Raw genomic sequence first — 11,391 nt, forward strand, 5'->3', positions numbered from 1 at the left:
CCATCCCTGTATGAGCTTTTTGCCTATGAGGGTATGGCGTGACGATGCAGTGAGTGTCCTCGAGCCACCAGGACCCACACTGAGGAGGACTTTCAGCTGCCTCCTGCCCTGCCCTCTGCTGCAGAGCTGGTCATTCAGATCTGACTTCACGGACAGGCTTGTGGCACCATTGCTGCCCGGGAAGAGAAGTGCCAGCTCCCCTCCTGGCACCGAGGGGCCTCAGTCTGTGTTGTCCTCCCTCAGCACACGATGCTCATTCTTGATATTGGCTGGGAGCTGCTGGGGAGACCCAGACATCAGGGTTTGGAGCAGACACCCGCAGGGCTGATCCCACCTATGGCTGGGATGGAGGAGACGAGGTGGAAGTCCTGTTCACGGCGTGCAGGGAGGAGATCTTGTGCCTGCTTCCCACCCCTAACCTCTGCCAAGCATGGGGACGATGCTGAGCTGGGCATGTCGGGGTGGCATGGAGGGTGCAGGGGCTGGGCTGGTGCCAAAGCCAAGAGCTCTGTGCATTTGCCATGGCTTGGGGGAGGCATATGGGGGCCCGAGGCGGGGGATGCTGGCATGCCTTGCTATGCACAGTGCCCCGGGGGAGCTGGGAAAACAGCGGACTGAGACCGGTGCCTTTCTCTCCTGTCCCCTCTGCAGACCTGGGGACACCCAGCCCGTGCCTGAGCATGGAGTGCACCTTCGGGGCCACCTGCGTGGTGAAGAACCAGGAGGCGGTGTGCGAGTGCCAGCAGGTCTGCCAGGGCCGCTACGACCCCGTCTGCGGCAGCGACAACCGCACTTATGGCAACCCCTGCGAGCTCGACTCCATGGCCTGCGTCCTCAAGAGGGAGATCAAAGTGAAACACAAGGGGCCCTGCGGTAAGAGCCAATCTCGGGGGGGGGGGTTCCTCCTCCTCCTCCTGGTGCTGCTGGCCACAGCTGGGTTTGCTTGCTACCACGAGCGTGACCCCAGCCTTGGGGACAGGGGGCTGTCGGGGCGTCTTTGTGCTTTGGTTGCCACCACGTAGCGTGGGCAACTCGGAGCCGGACACAGCAGTCCCATCTGCAAGGTCTCTCTTTGTGCCAGCACAGCTTTGCCAGTCGAAAGGTGTTTGCGGACAGGCACAGCCTGAGCTGGCTGGGTTCTCCCGGGACAAAATCTGCCAGCGTGGTCAGTGTTACGGTTTGAGGAACCGACAACAATTTATTGTCATTTAAACAGTTATTCTGTCATCTGATGACCCCTCCCCACCCAGGAAGGGGAATCGGGGGAAAAATAAGGAAACCCGAGGGTTGAAATATAAACAGATTTAATAGAAGAAGACTAAATAATTAACATTAATAATACTGAAGAACCAATATTGATCTCAATATCAATATAAAATACACCAGGATCATACCCAGCCCATTCCATCCCAGGAAGCCGTGCACTCCCAGCCCATGTGGGACCCTGCGAGCGCTGCGGCTTCGGGAGGAAGGGAAGGGCTCAGGGCTCCGGCACCGGGGCAAGGAGTTCTCGGGGTCACAGACGTTACGGGAGAGGGAGAACTCAGCAAACTTTCTTATTTATATTGAATGTGACGTTCATGGTATGAAATAACCCCGTTGGCAGCTTGGGTCAAGGGCCCAGGTCTCACTCTTCCTCGTCCCCTGCACCTGGTGAGCTCAAAACCACTGAGACCTTGAAACCCGCACCCCAGAGCTGGCTATAAAGTCAATACTTTCCCAAATCCAGACACTAGAGTCTTCTAAAAGTGCAGTTTTTTCCTATCATTAGAGGAGACCTTACTGAAAAGTAAAATGACTGAAAGAGAAATTAATCCTGTGTCCCTCAAACCAGGTCAGAGGCTCTCGAGTGCCCTGTAGGAAGGAGCTGCCCTTGCCCACACACAGACTGCCTCGCGCAGCCCCTCTCCCGACCGGCAGAGCCCGGGCATGACCGCGAGCTCCATGCTTTAGGTAGAAACTTCCCGGCCAACAGCCTGCACAAACCGAGCAGGGGGTTGTTGCACCTTCCCTCCCCCATGCAAAGGCAGCAGCTGCTGTGTGAAAGAAAAAGAAAAAGAGCCATCTTTGAGCCAAGTTCTTGGTGAATTGAATGGCGGGGAGGGAAGAGGGGTGTTTGTCTGAAGGAGAAAACGAAGCCGTGAATCACTAAGGAGTCAGGAGAGAGGAGATGTGCTGTCCAGTCTCTCCTGGAAGGAGTGATAGCTCTTTTGCAAGTGAGTTATTACGAAGATAAATGTCTTCTCTGCCCCGACCCTGCGTGCACACGTGTGCTGCGTGTGTGTCTGCATGTTGGGGACCCCGCTGGGGAGGCGGCAGGGTGCTGTGAATCGGTGTTATGTTATACGTGCCCCCAGCGCTGTTGGCACCCTGAGAAACCAGGGGGAGACAGTATCCCCCTTCCCGGCCCACCACCTCCTCCCAGCTTGCTGTGTGTGAATCCCACCGCCTCTCTCCCCTGGGAGACTGGCCGCCTGGGACGCTGTGCTCCTCCTCCAAAGGCTGGGGGTGATTTATCACTCCTTGTAATTGCTCTCAGCCAGTGCTCTCTCTCCCGCCTCCTATTTAGCTGTAACAGGCGTACAGCTCTGGTGACATTTCGTTGCCGTTACTCCTGGCCCCGATGGCTTTTAGGAGTAGTTATTGCCTTTCTGCCTCCGAGCCTGACTCTCCCTCCTCCTGCAGCCCTCGCCTCCGCTCCTTGCCTCAACCCTGCGCCCTGGGGCTCCTGCTCCTGACGAGGCTGACAGCATCATCTGCAGGGGCTCAACCTGGAGGAGGGCATCACCGTGGGGTTTTATTTCTGCTCTAGCACTTCCGTTAGACAGCGATGCCTGCCTGACTTCTTGTTTTAACCTCCTGGCTTTGTTCTTTGTCTTGCGCAGACCGTTGTGGCAAGTGCCAGTTTGGGGCCATCTGCGAGGCGGAGACGGGACGGTGCGTGTGCCCCACGGAGTGCGTCCCCTCCTCGCAGCCCGTGTGCGGCACAGATGGCAACACGTACGGCAGCGAGTGCGAGCTCCACGTCCGGGCCTGCACGCAGCAGACGAACATTTTGGTGGCTGCCCAAGGAGACTGCAGTGAGTCTGGCAAGGTCCCTCTCTTCGCCCTCGTCGCGCTCCCGCTGGTGGCATTTCGGAGAGCGGATGCTCAGCCCCCGCTGGTTGCCCGGGTCCTGCTGAGTCGCCTGGCCACGGCCATCCAAGGCTCAGCGGTCGTGGGTTTTCCAGCCCTTGGAGGCACCTGAGCAACCCCAGGGCCAGGATGTGTGGAGGGTCTCCCTTGTGCTCCTTCTGGTGCCTTTATTGGTTGTTTTTTGGGACTTCCCAGGAGGATATCAGGTCCAGAGTGACAGGGCTTGCTCAGGGACACCCAGCAGCCTGGCCCTGGGCTGCAGTTCCTAGCTGGTCACTCGGAGACCGTGCCTGAAGCTTTTCACCTTGTCTGGCGTGGTCTTCCCTTTTGGCTTCACAAAAATTGGCCATCTTGAGTCTTCTCCTTTTCAGCCCCAATGATATATCATAGGTGGTATCTACCCCCTTTGTTACTTGTCTGAGCCAAGCAAAGAAATCAGGCTAAAAACATGTCGATAGCTGCCACCAGAACTGAGGGGATCGAGGGTCTGTTTGATCACACGGTTAATCTCAGTAGCTTTCCCTTCCCTCCATCCCCTGGGGTTAATTCCTCTTTGCTCATGTGTTTCCCCCCCTCTCCCCAGCGCAGGGAGCTCTCTGTGCTAATTTAATGAATTAGAAGCCTTGCCTAGGTTCTTCATTAGGACAAAGTAATATAGTAAAAGCTGCTATAGTAAAAGCAAGGCTTTGAGCCTCATAAAACCTGTCCAGCTGGGTCTGCGTTCCAAGGCTGAACTGTGCATGGAGACCCTCTCTGAATTTGGGAGAGAAGAGTGACTGAGTGTGACAGATGACTCTGTGCTCCGTGGACCCTGCGAGCAGGAGGAGGCTGAAGGCACCATGAGAGTAAATGGGATTTCTTACTGGTGGCCTGGAAAAAGCCGTTGGACACACCACCTGTGAGGGCTGATGAGAACCAGAAATGCTCAGGGCTGTCACCTCTCCGTTGCAGAGTCTTCACAGGGTTTAAATAAGCAATAACAAACCACTCTGAGGAAGGAAGACTTTTCTCCTTGCCTCTGAGGACATGGCATTAACGGTCCCCAGCTCTGTGACACCGGGTAGTTGGCTGCAAAGGTCCCTATGACATCTCATGGTGGTTCCTCCCTCTCGTCCCACAGAGTCCTGCGGCAGCACGGTGTGCTCCTTCGGCAGCAAGTGCGTGGGTGGGCAGTGCGTGTGCCCGCGCTGCGAGAAGCAGCCCTTCGCTCCGGTCTGCGGGAGCGATGGCCTCACCTACGACAACCAGTGCGAACTGCAGGTGGCCTCCTGCCAGCAGAAGAAGAGCATCGAGGTTGCCAGGATGGGGCCATGTGAAGATGGTAGGTGGCCACCGTTCCTCCGGCTGTGGGGGTGCAGGAGGGTGGGGGAAAGGGTGAGGAAGGGTTGAGGCCACACAGAGCGGGCTCTTCCCTTGCTGCTCTGCTGTGCCCCACTGCCCAGAGCTCGGGCATAACGCCCTGGACACCCCCGGTGTCCCCAGCACAGCAAGTCCCGTGCCAACAACCTTCTTCTTCTCTCCTGGCCAGCTGGCCACTGTCACCCAGCATTGCTGCCACCTCCCTTTCCCCTTTGTCTTTCTGTATCCAGCATTAATGAGAGGTGACGCCGCCTAATCGGCTGGGCAAGGACTTTATCGCTGCTTTAATTTCACACTTCAGCGGGCCTTGGCTGGGGGAAACGGAGCGGTTCCTGGGGCAGGGAGCTGCCGTTTCGCTTCCCTCTGCCTCAAGGACCTGGCCAGTGGCCACTATTGACTCGGTACTGAGCGCCTGGGAAGGTCATGGGGTTGGCTGTACCTTGTTTGGCTGGGCTAAGAGCTAAGAACCTGCTGAGTTTTCCCACTGTAGGGGGAAAGCTGTGGGTTACTTCTGGCTGAATGTGAACACAGGAGGCACATAAACCTCGCTGCTCTGGTGTGCTGACCCCGGCGAGCTGAGATTCTCTGGCTCATTGCACATGTAGTCTAGCTGGAGGACTTCAGTGCTGTGGCAGCGCTTAGGGAGAGGGGAAGACATAACATGGTGTTTGATCACAGCCCTCCTTGGGGAATTTCAGGTTGATGTCCCTCTGGGAAAAGATCTTAAATAATTCTCTGTGTAATGCCAAATCCCAGCCTTTGATCACTCAATAAAAAGGGCCAGGTTTTCCTTCCCCCCCTCCCTTTCCCCTTTAAGAAGCCTTTGAAATCAGCCACATCTCTCTTGCTGCTGGAGCTCTGAGCATCTTGTGGAGGGGCAGCCAGGCTAGGAACAGAGTTTATATCTTGTTAAGAATATCTGCCTAACTAAACTTCAAACTAAACCCAAACCCCATCCTTTCCTCTGCACTGCTTTCCATGTTTGTATTAGCAGCAGCAATCTCGCTGCTGCACTATGTGGTTGGGAGGACAGAGTAAGGGGAAGGAGTCGGATCAAAGCATGGAGTTAAGCTGTCACTAAGTCAAGTGACAAGTCCTCCTGCGCGTGGCTGTTAGCTGTCTGATCTCCAGGTAGCCTGCAGGGTGCTGGTAGCCACAGGATCCTTGCTTTTGCTGCTGCGGTGATGCTGTAGAGAGGAAGACCTCGGGTCACCTGCTAAAGCATCCCTTTGCAGTTTTCATTATGTAGGCTTAGCAGAGTCTTGTGACAGCAGTGGGAGAGTCTGCCTTCTCCGAGGGAGAGGGATCTTCTCTGAGGTCCGGGCAGAAGCATCCTAATATACATGGGCCCAGGATTCTGGGATTGCCTGTGCTGAAGAGGTTCAATCTGCTGTGACAGAGCCTCGTGTCAGGGAGAGGGCTCTGTCCCCATCACCTCTGCTTTCCCCGAACTCTGCCCTGCTGGGTGGGAGCTCCTTTCTCACCATGGTCCTCCTTCGCTCCAGAGTGTGGCTCAGGGGGCTCAGGCTCCGGCGACGGTAGCGAGTGTGAACAGGACCGGTGCCGGCAGTTCGGGGGCTGGTGGGATGAGGACGCAGAGGATGACCGCTGTGTGTGTGACTTCACCTGCCTGACGGTGCCACGCAACCCGGTAAGCAGGCTCAGCAGTCCTGGGCTGCCTGCTGCAGTCCTCGCTCCCCTCCTCTTTTCTCCCTGGTGGCCTTCCCGCATGCTTCCTGGGCTGGAGAGGGCATCCCATGGATAAGGAACCTGCCTTCCTGTGCCAGGGACTGCCCTGAGTGGCTTCCCTCCCTGTCCTGGCAGGTGTGTGGCTCTGATGGTGTGACCTACACCAACGAGTGTGAGCTGAAGAAGACACGGTGTGAAAAACGCCAGGAACTCTATGTCACTAGCCAAGGAGCCTGCCGCGGTGAGTCCCCCGAAGGCAGCTAGCCCCCCGGGCTGACACAAGCTCTGTGTGTGCTGGTCCCCAGCTTGGGGGACCTGCAGTAACACGTGCCCTTTCCCCGGGGTTAAGCAAGGAAGTGCTCGCTAAGGACACAGCGGTGTCCGTGTTGGTTTGCTGATCCCCGCTGCATCATTCCTGTTTCATACCCTGTGCTTTCCCTGGCCAAGGGTAGGACCTCACCTCATCCCGGCATCTCTGCAAGACCACGCAGGAATGCTTCCAGCTGCTCGATCCATACGTTGGTGATACAGCCCTGCGGCAGCTTGAGTGCCAAAGATAACCTGTACCTCTCTGCCTTCCTCTGCAGCCCTTGCCACAACCCCGCCACCTCTCCTGGTTGTACACTGCAGCCAGACCATCTATGGATGCTGCCCAGACAACATGACCTTGGCACTCGGAGTGGGCGCAGCTGGATGCCCAAGTGAGTGAATATTGTGTTCCCAGCTGGGGGGTGGAGGGGGACATGGAGGACCTTCAAGGACAGCTGGAAGGCGGGAGAGATCAGGTGGAGGGGGCATTTGGGGTCCCATGCCAGGGGAAACGAAGGAAGGTGGATGCTCCCCATTCCTTAGCTAACTAGTGACCTCTTGGGCTCAAAAAAGTCTCTTTATCCCCAGCTCCAGGCTCACGGCTTGCACACCTGGAGATGTGCACTCATACTTTGCCTTCTATAACTACTAGTGATGCTCTTGTCCTTTCAAAAGCCCTGAGTCAACCTCCAGGTCTAATTCCCTCTGAAACGTGGGAAGACAGGATGATGGCTCAGAACTTGTCTGGTGCTGAGTCCGTGCTGGACATCCAAGAAGGTGCCCCTAAGACCAGACCATTGCTGGAGGCTTAGGGCTTTTCACCAGCCTGAGTGACAAAAATATTGCTTGTGTCCTTGCACTGCAGGCTGAGGTGAAACAGAGCTTCCAGGTTCACCTAGGACCTTCTGCAGGCCACCCCAGGACCAGTGACTAGTGGGTGACTGCGCTGTGCCGGAAACTGAGCTGGAAAATGTTTCATTAATATTTATTAAATAATTATCGGAGTCAGCACTTCAGCAGAAGGCACATTTTGAAAGGCATTAGCAAACTCTTAACAGCTGAGGCTGTGGCCGCCTGTTCGGGGAAACACATTACCCCGTGGAGACACGATTCAAGCCGTGCTTGGGCCTGGCTAATGCAGGCTTGATGAGGATATAGTGCTGTTTAATGTGCCATATAATTTAAAAAGCAGCAGCATTCCGAGAATGTCCAGAGATCCCCTGGCAGGGGGTGCGTGGGGTGGGCTGCAGGCTGAGGCGGGCGCTGGAAAGAGGGGCCAGCAGAGCAGGGAGAAGCTGGTCAGAGTGGTGCTAGGGAGGAGATAAGCATTTCGCTGTCAGCATCGCCTTGGTAGTGATGTTCCTCTGTGTCTCTGACGGAAATCCTGTCCCCTGCCCTCCAATCCATGAACACAGCTTCCCAGCTGACTGGGATTCAGTATCCCACCAGTTTCTGTCCTGCCTGTGTCCCTGTGTGGGCAGCAAGCATACATCAGGAGGTAATTACCACTTAACCAGCAGTTTAAAGCCCCTAGGGCAGATTTATCCATTGCTGCTTGTTCTGTACACGCTGTTTCCCTGCCCCTGGCAGTCTGGGGATGTGCACATGCACCCTGCTTGCGGCTCCCGAGGTCTCCCTTTCTCTCCAGCTCTGCCCCATGTCCCCTTTCTTCTGCTCCCTGTGGAAAAAGGGAGCGTCTCTCTGTCTATCTTTGGATCGTTTCCCTCCATCAGGTTCCTAATTAATGAATTAATAATAAACTTCTAATAGCTTCCTGCCCCTTTGATGTTAATGAGAGAGGAGTTCTTGATGACAGCAAAGCAAGCGGGTTAATCCCTGAGGATTTAGTTCCCCCTTGTAGCTGGGGCAGAGGAGAAGTGTTGAGAGCAGCTGGTGAAACCTCCTGCCCAGTGTGAGACCACGTTCCTGCCCTGCCCGAGCAGCTCGGTGGCTCAGCAGTCGGTCCCTCCATCCCGATGCAGCCCCCGGTGTCCCCCCTTCTCCTTGGCCAGGACTCAGCATCACATTTTCTCTCTCTCTCTCTCTGGCTCGCAGGCACCTGCCAGTGCAACCCCTATGGCTCCTATGGGGGAGCCTGCGACCCTGCCACGGGGCAGTGCTCCTGCAAGCCAGGCGTGGGGGGCCTGAAGTGCGACCGCTGCGAGCCCGGCTTCTGGAATTTCCGTGGCATCGTCACCGACAGCAAGAGCGGCTGCACGCGTGAGTCCCGTCACCCTTCACCCCGTGCATCTCTCTTCCTTCACCCCGTGCATCTCTCTTCCTTCACCCCGTGCATCTCTCTTCCGGCACAGCTCCCCTGGCTGCCTCGTGGGGCTCCAGGCACGGCGGGATGTCGTGCCATTTAAAAATGAGCCCTAAGGTTGGTCCTGTTGTAAGTCACCTCCAGCGGCTGTTTTTGCAGAGCCTGCTGACTTGCTCTGTGCAAGAGAGAGGGGGTGGCCTGAAGCCTTGCACCAAATGCTGTTCCTGCCCCATGGTGCAGCTTGGCCAGGAGATGGTGTCTCCTTCCATGGGCCTGCTCCCCAGCCTGATGTTCTACAGGGCTGCTAGAGCCCAGCAAGAATGAGCCCTGGTGGCCCTGCATGTGGCAGGGCAGGCAGGTGCCAAGGAATGGGTTGGTAGTGGAAGGAACAAGTGGTATTTTTTCCTGTTGATGCTGACCCCACCAGGAATAACCATGTGAAAACAGCAGTAAAGAAAAAAAAAAAGCCCTCTGTTTATTTCAAACTGCATTGGAAACCCACCCAAGAAATCCAGCAAGTGCCAGCAAAGTAGAGGCCACAACAGCCAGGGGGAAAAGGAGTTACTGGGTGGGGATTGCAGAAAACAGAGAATATGATTCTACCCATCCCTCGCTGAAATCACAGATAGCTGCCTGCTGGGGGCTGGGTATGTCTCAGGCTCCCACCTGGCCTAAGCCCCCGGCTGAGGGACTGAATCCAAGCGCCCAGCTCAGAGGTAGCAAGCTCTGGCTGGAGACACCATGGTGCAGGTGAAGGGTAGGAAGGATGCTTTGTGCTTTGGAGAGAGGACAGGCGGGCAAACTCTTGGGTTCCTCTCCCCAAGGAGTGCTTGTCTAAACCCTGGCATGTCAGGATTCAGTAGGTGCAGGTCAGAGCCAGAAAGCTTAAATTGGAAATAGCTTTCTAACAGCAAAGGCATCACGCTGCTGAAGTGTCTTCCCAAGTCTGTACTTAATTTGCTCTCACCTGTAATCTTAAAATCAGGGTGGGCTCTCGCTCTAAAGGCAGAATCCCAAATACCAGTAGGTAAAATCCTCTGACCTCAAGCTAGACAGACACCAATGGCCACTGTCTCTTCTGCCATCCCTCTCCTTTATCCTGGTCTCCTGGGCTGGGTGAACGTAAATCTTTAGCGCTGATGGGAATGCGGGGCAGAGGTGGGATCACAAGGCATAGGATGTGGTCAAAGGGTGGAGGCAGGTTCCTGCTGCTGGTGTGGGGTCAGTAAGTCCAGGGTAGCAGTGAGTGTTATCGTCCTCCCCTGGACTCTTCTCCTCGCTCTTCTCTTGCACTGTTAGGGCACCTGTGTGAATCTGCTGTTGGCTCTACAAATCCACCAGCAAAACGGTGTCTTTTTTTCCCCCTTCACGCCCAGCCTGTAACTGCGACCCGGTGGGCTCAGTGCGTGATGACTGTGAGCAGATGACTGGACTGTGCTCCTGCAAGACCGGTATCACTGGCATGAAATGCAACCAGTGCCCCAACGGCGGCAAACTGGGCATGACTGGCTGTGAGAAAGGTGAGGGATTGCGCAGGGCACTGAAAAATGGGTGCTTGGGTACTGCTGCAGGGTTTGAACTGGTCTGAACTGGGTGAGCCAAGACCCTCTGGGAGGAGAGAGGGATTTTGATTCGGCATAGTCTGTTGCTGTATGATTGGTCTGTGCTTTGTTGGTCACCTCTTCCCTCTTCTCTCCCTACCCCAGACCCGTCAGCCCCGAAATCCTGCGAGGAAATGAGCTGCGAGTTTGGGGCCTCGTGTGTGGAAGTCAATGGCTTTGCCCACTGCGAGTGCCCGTCCCCGCTCTGCTCGGAGGCCAACATGACCAAGGTTTGTGGGAGAGGCAGCCATGGTGGGACAAGCGGCGTGTGTGGGCACGTGTGGGTTACTCGGCTGTGTCGGGCTGGTGCAGGCAGCGCAGAAGTCTGATGTCTCTTTTTCACCATCTTTGGTGCCTGGGGACGGGTGACATGTGAGTCGTAGATGTCTCCCAGTAGAGCTGGGTGCTCTGTGCCCTATCTGGCACCTGTGACCTCAGAGGGACCCCTGCAAAGCCTCTGTTTCCAGCGTTTAGAGGCTGGTTTATTTTGACCAGGGCTTGGAGGAGGACAGAGGTACAGCTCACATTTCCCCTCTGCCTCCCAGGTGTGTGGCTCAGATGGTGTCACTTACGGGGACCAGTGCCAGCTGAAGACCATCGCCTGCCGGCAGGGACAAGTCATCACAGTGAAGCACGTGGGGCAGTGCCACGGTGAGTGTCTGCTGCTCTGGGTGCTGGGGCAGTGCCAGCTCTCTGGCCTGACACCAGCCCCGGGTCTGGCTGCCTCCCTCTGTGGTTCCTCACTGTGCCGTGACTTTTCATGGAATCACGGAATTGTCAGAGTTGGAAGGGACCTCTAGAGATCATCTAGTCCAACTCCCCTGATAAAGCAAGGTTGCCCAGAGCACATCACTCAGGGCTGCATCCAGATGGGTCTTGAAAATCTCCAGAGTAGGGGACTCCACCACCTCCCTGGGCAGCCTGTTCCAGGGCTCTGGCACCCTCACCGGAAAGAGGTTTTTCCTCATATTTAAATGGAACTTCCCATGTTCCAGCTTGTGCCCGTTGCCCCTCGTCCTATCGCTGGAAACCACT

At 56.0% G+C, this 11,391-nt stretch overlaps 1 protein-coding gene across 1 annotated transcript in view; it reads left to right on the forward strand.

The window, feature by feature from the left end:
* AGRN (agrin) overlaps positions 1–11,391 on the forward strand; it is a 120,810-nt gene that overhangs the window by 87,413 nt on the left and 22,006 nt on the right. The window contains 10 exon segments of the mRNA XM_074161589.1: positions 652–873; positions 2,886–3,080; positions 4,256–4,456; positions 6,000–6,145; positions 6,319–6,424; positions 6,771–6,884; positions 8,548–8,712; positions 10,132–10,275; positions 10,462–10,586; positions 10,902–11,007. Coding sequence (XP_074017690.1) covers positions 652–873; positions 2,886–3,080; positions 4,256–4,456; positions 6,000–6,145; positions 6,319–6,424; positions 6,771–6,884; positions 8,548–8,712; positions 10,132–10,275; positions 10,462–10,586; positions 10,902–11,007 — 1,524 coding nt within the window.

This window comes from Numenius arquata, chromosome 20 (assembly GCF_964106895.1).
Source record: "Numenius arquata chromosome 20, bNumArq3.hap1.1, whole genome shotgun sequence".
NCBI lineage: Eukaryota > Metazoa > Chordata > Aves > Charadriiformes > Scolopacidae > Numenius > Numenius arquata.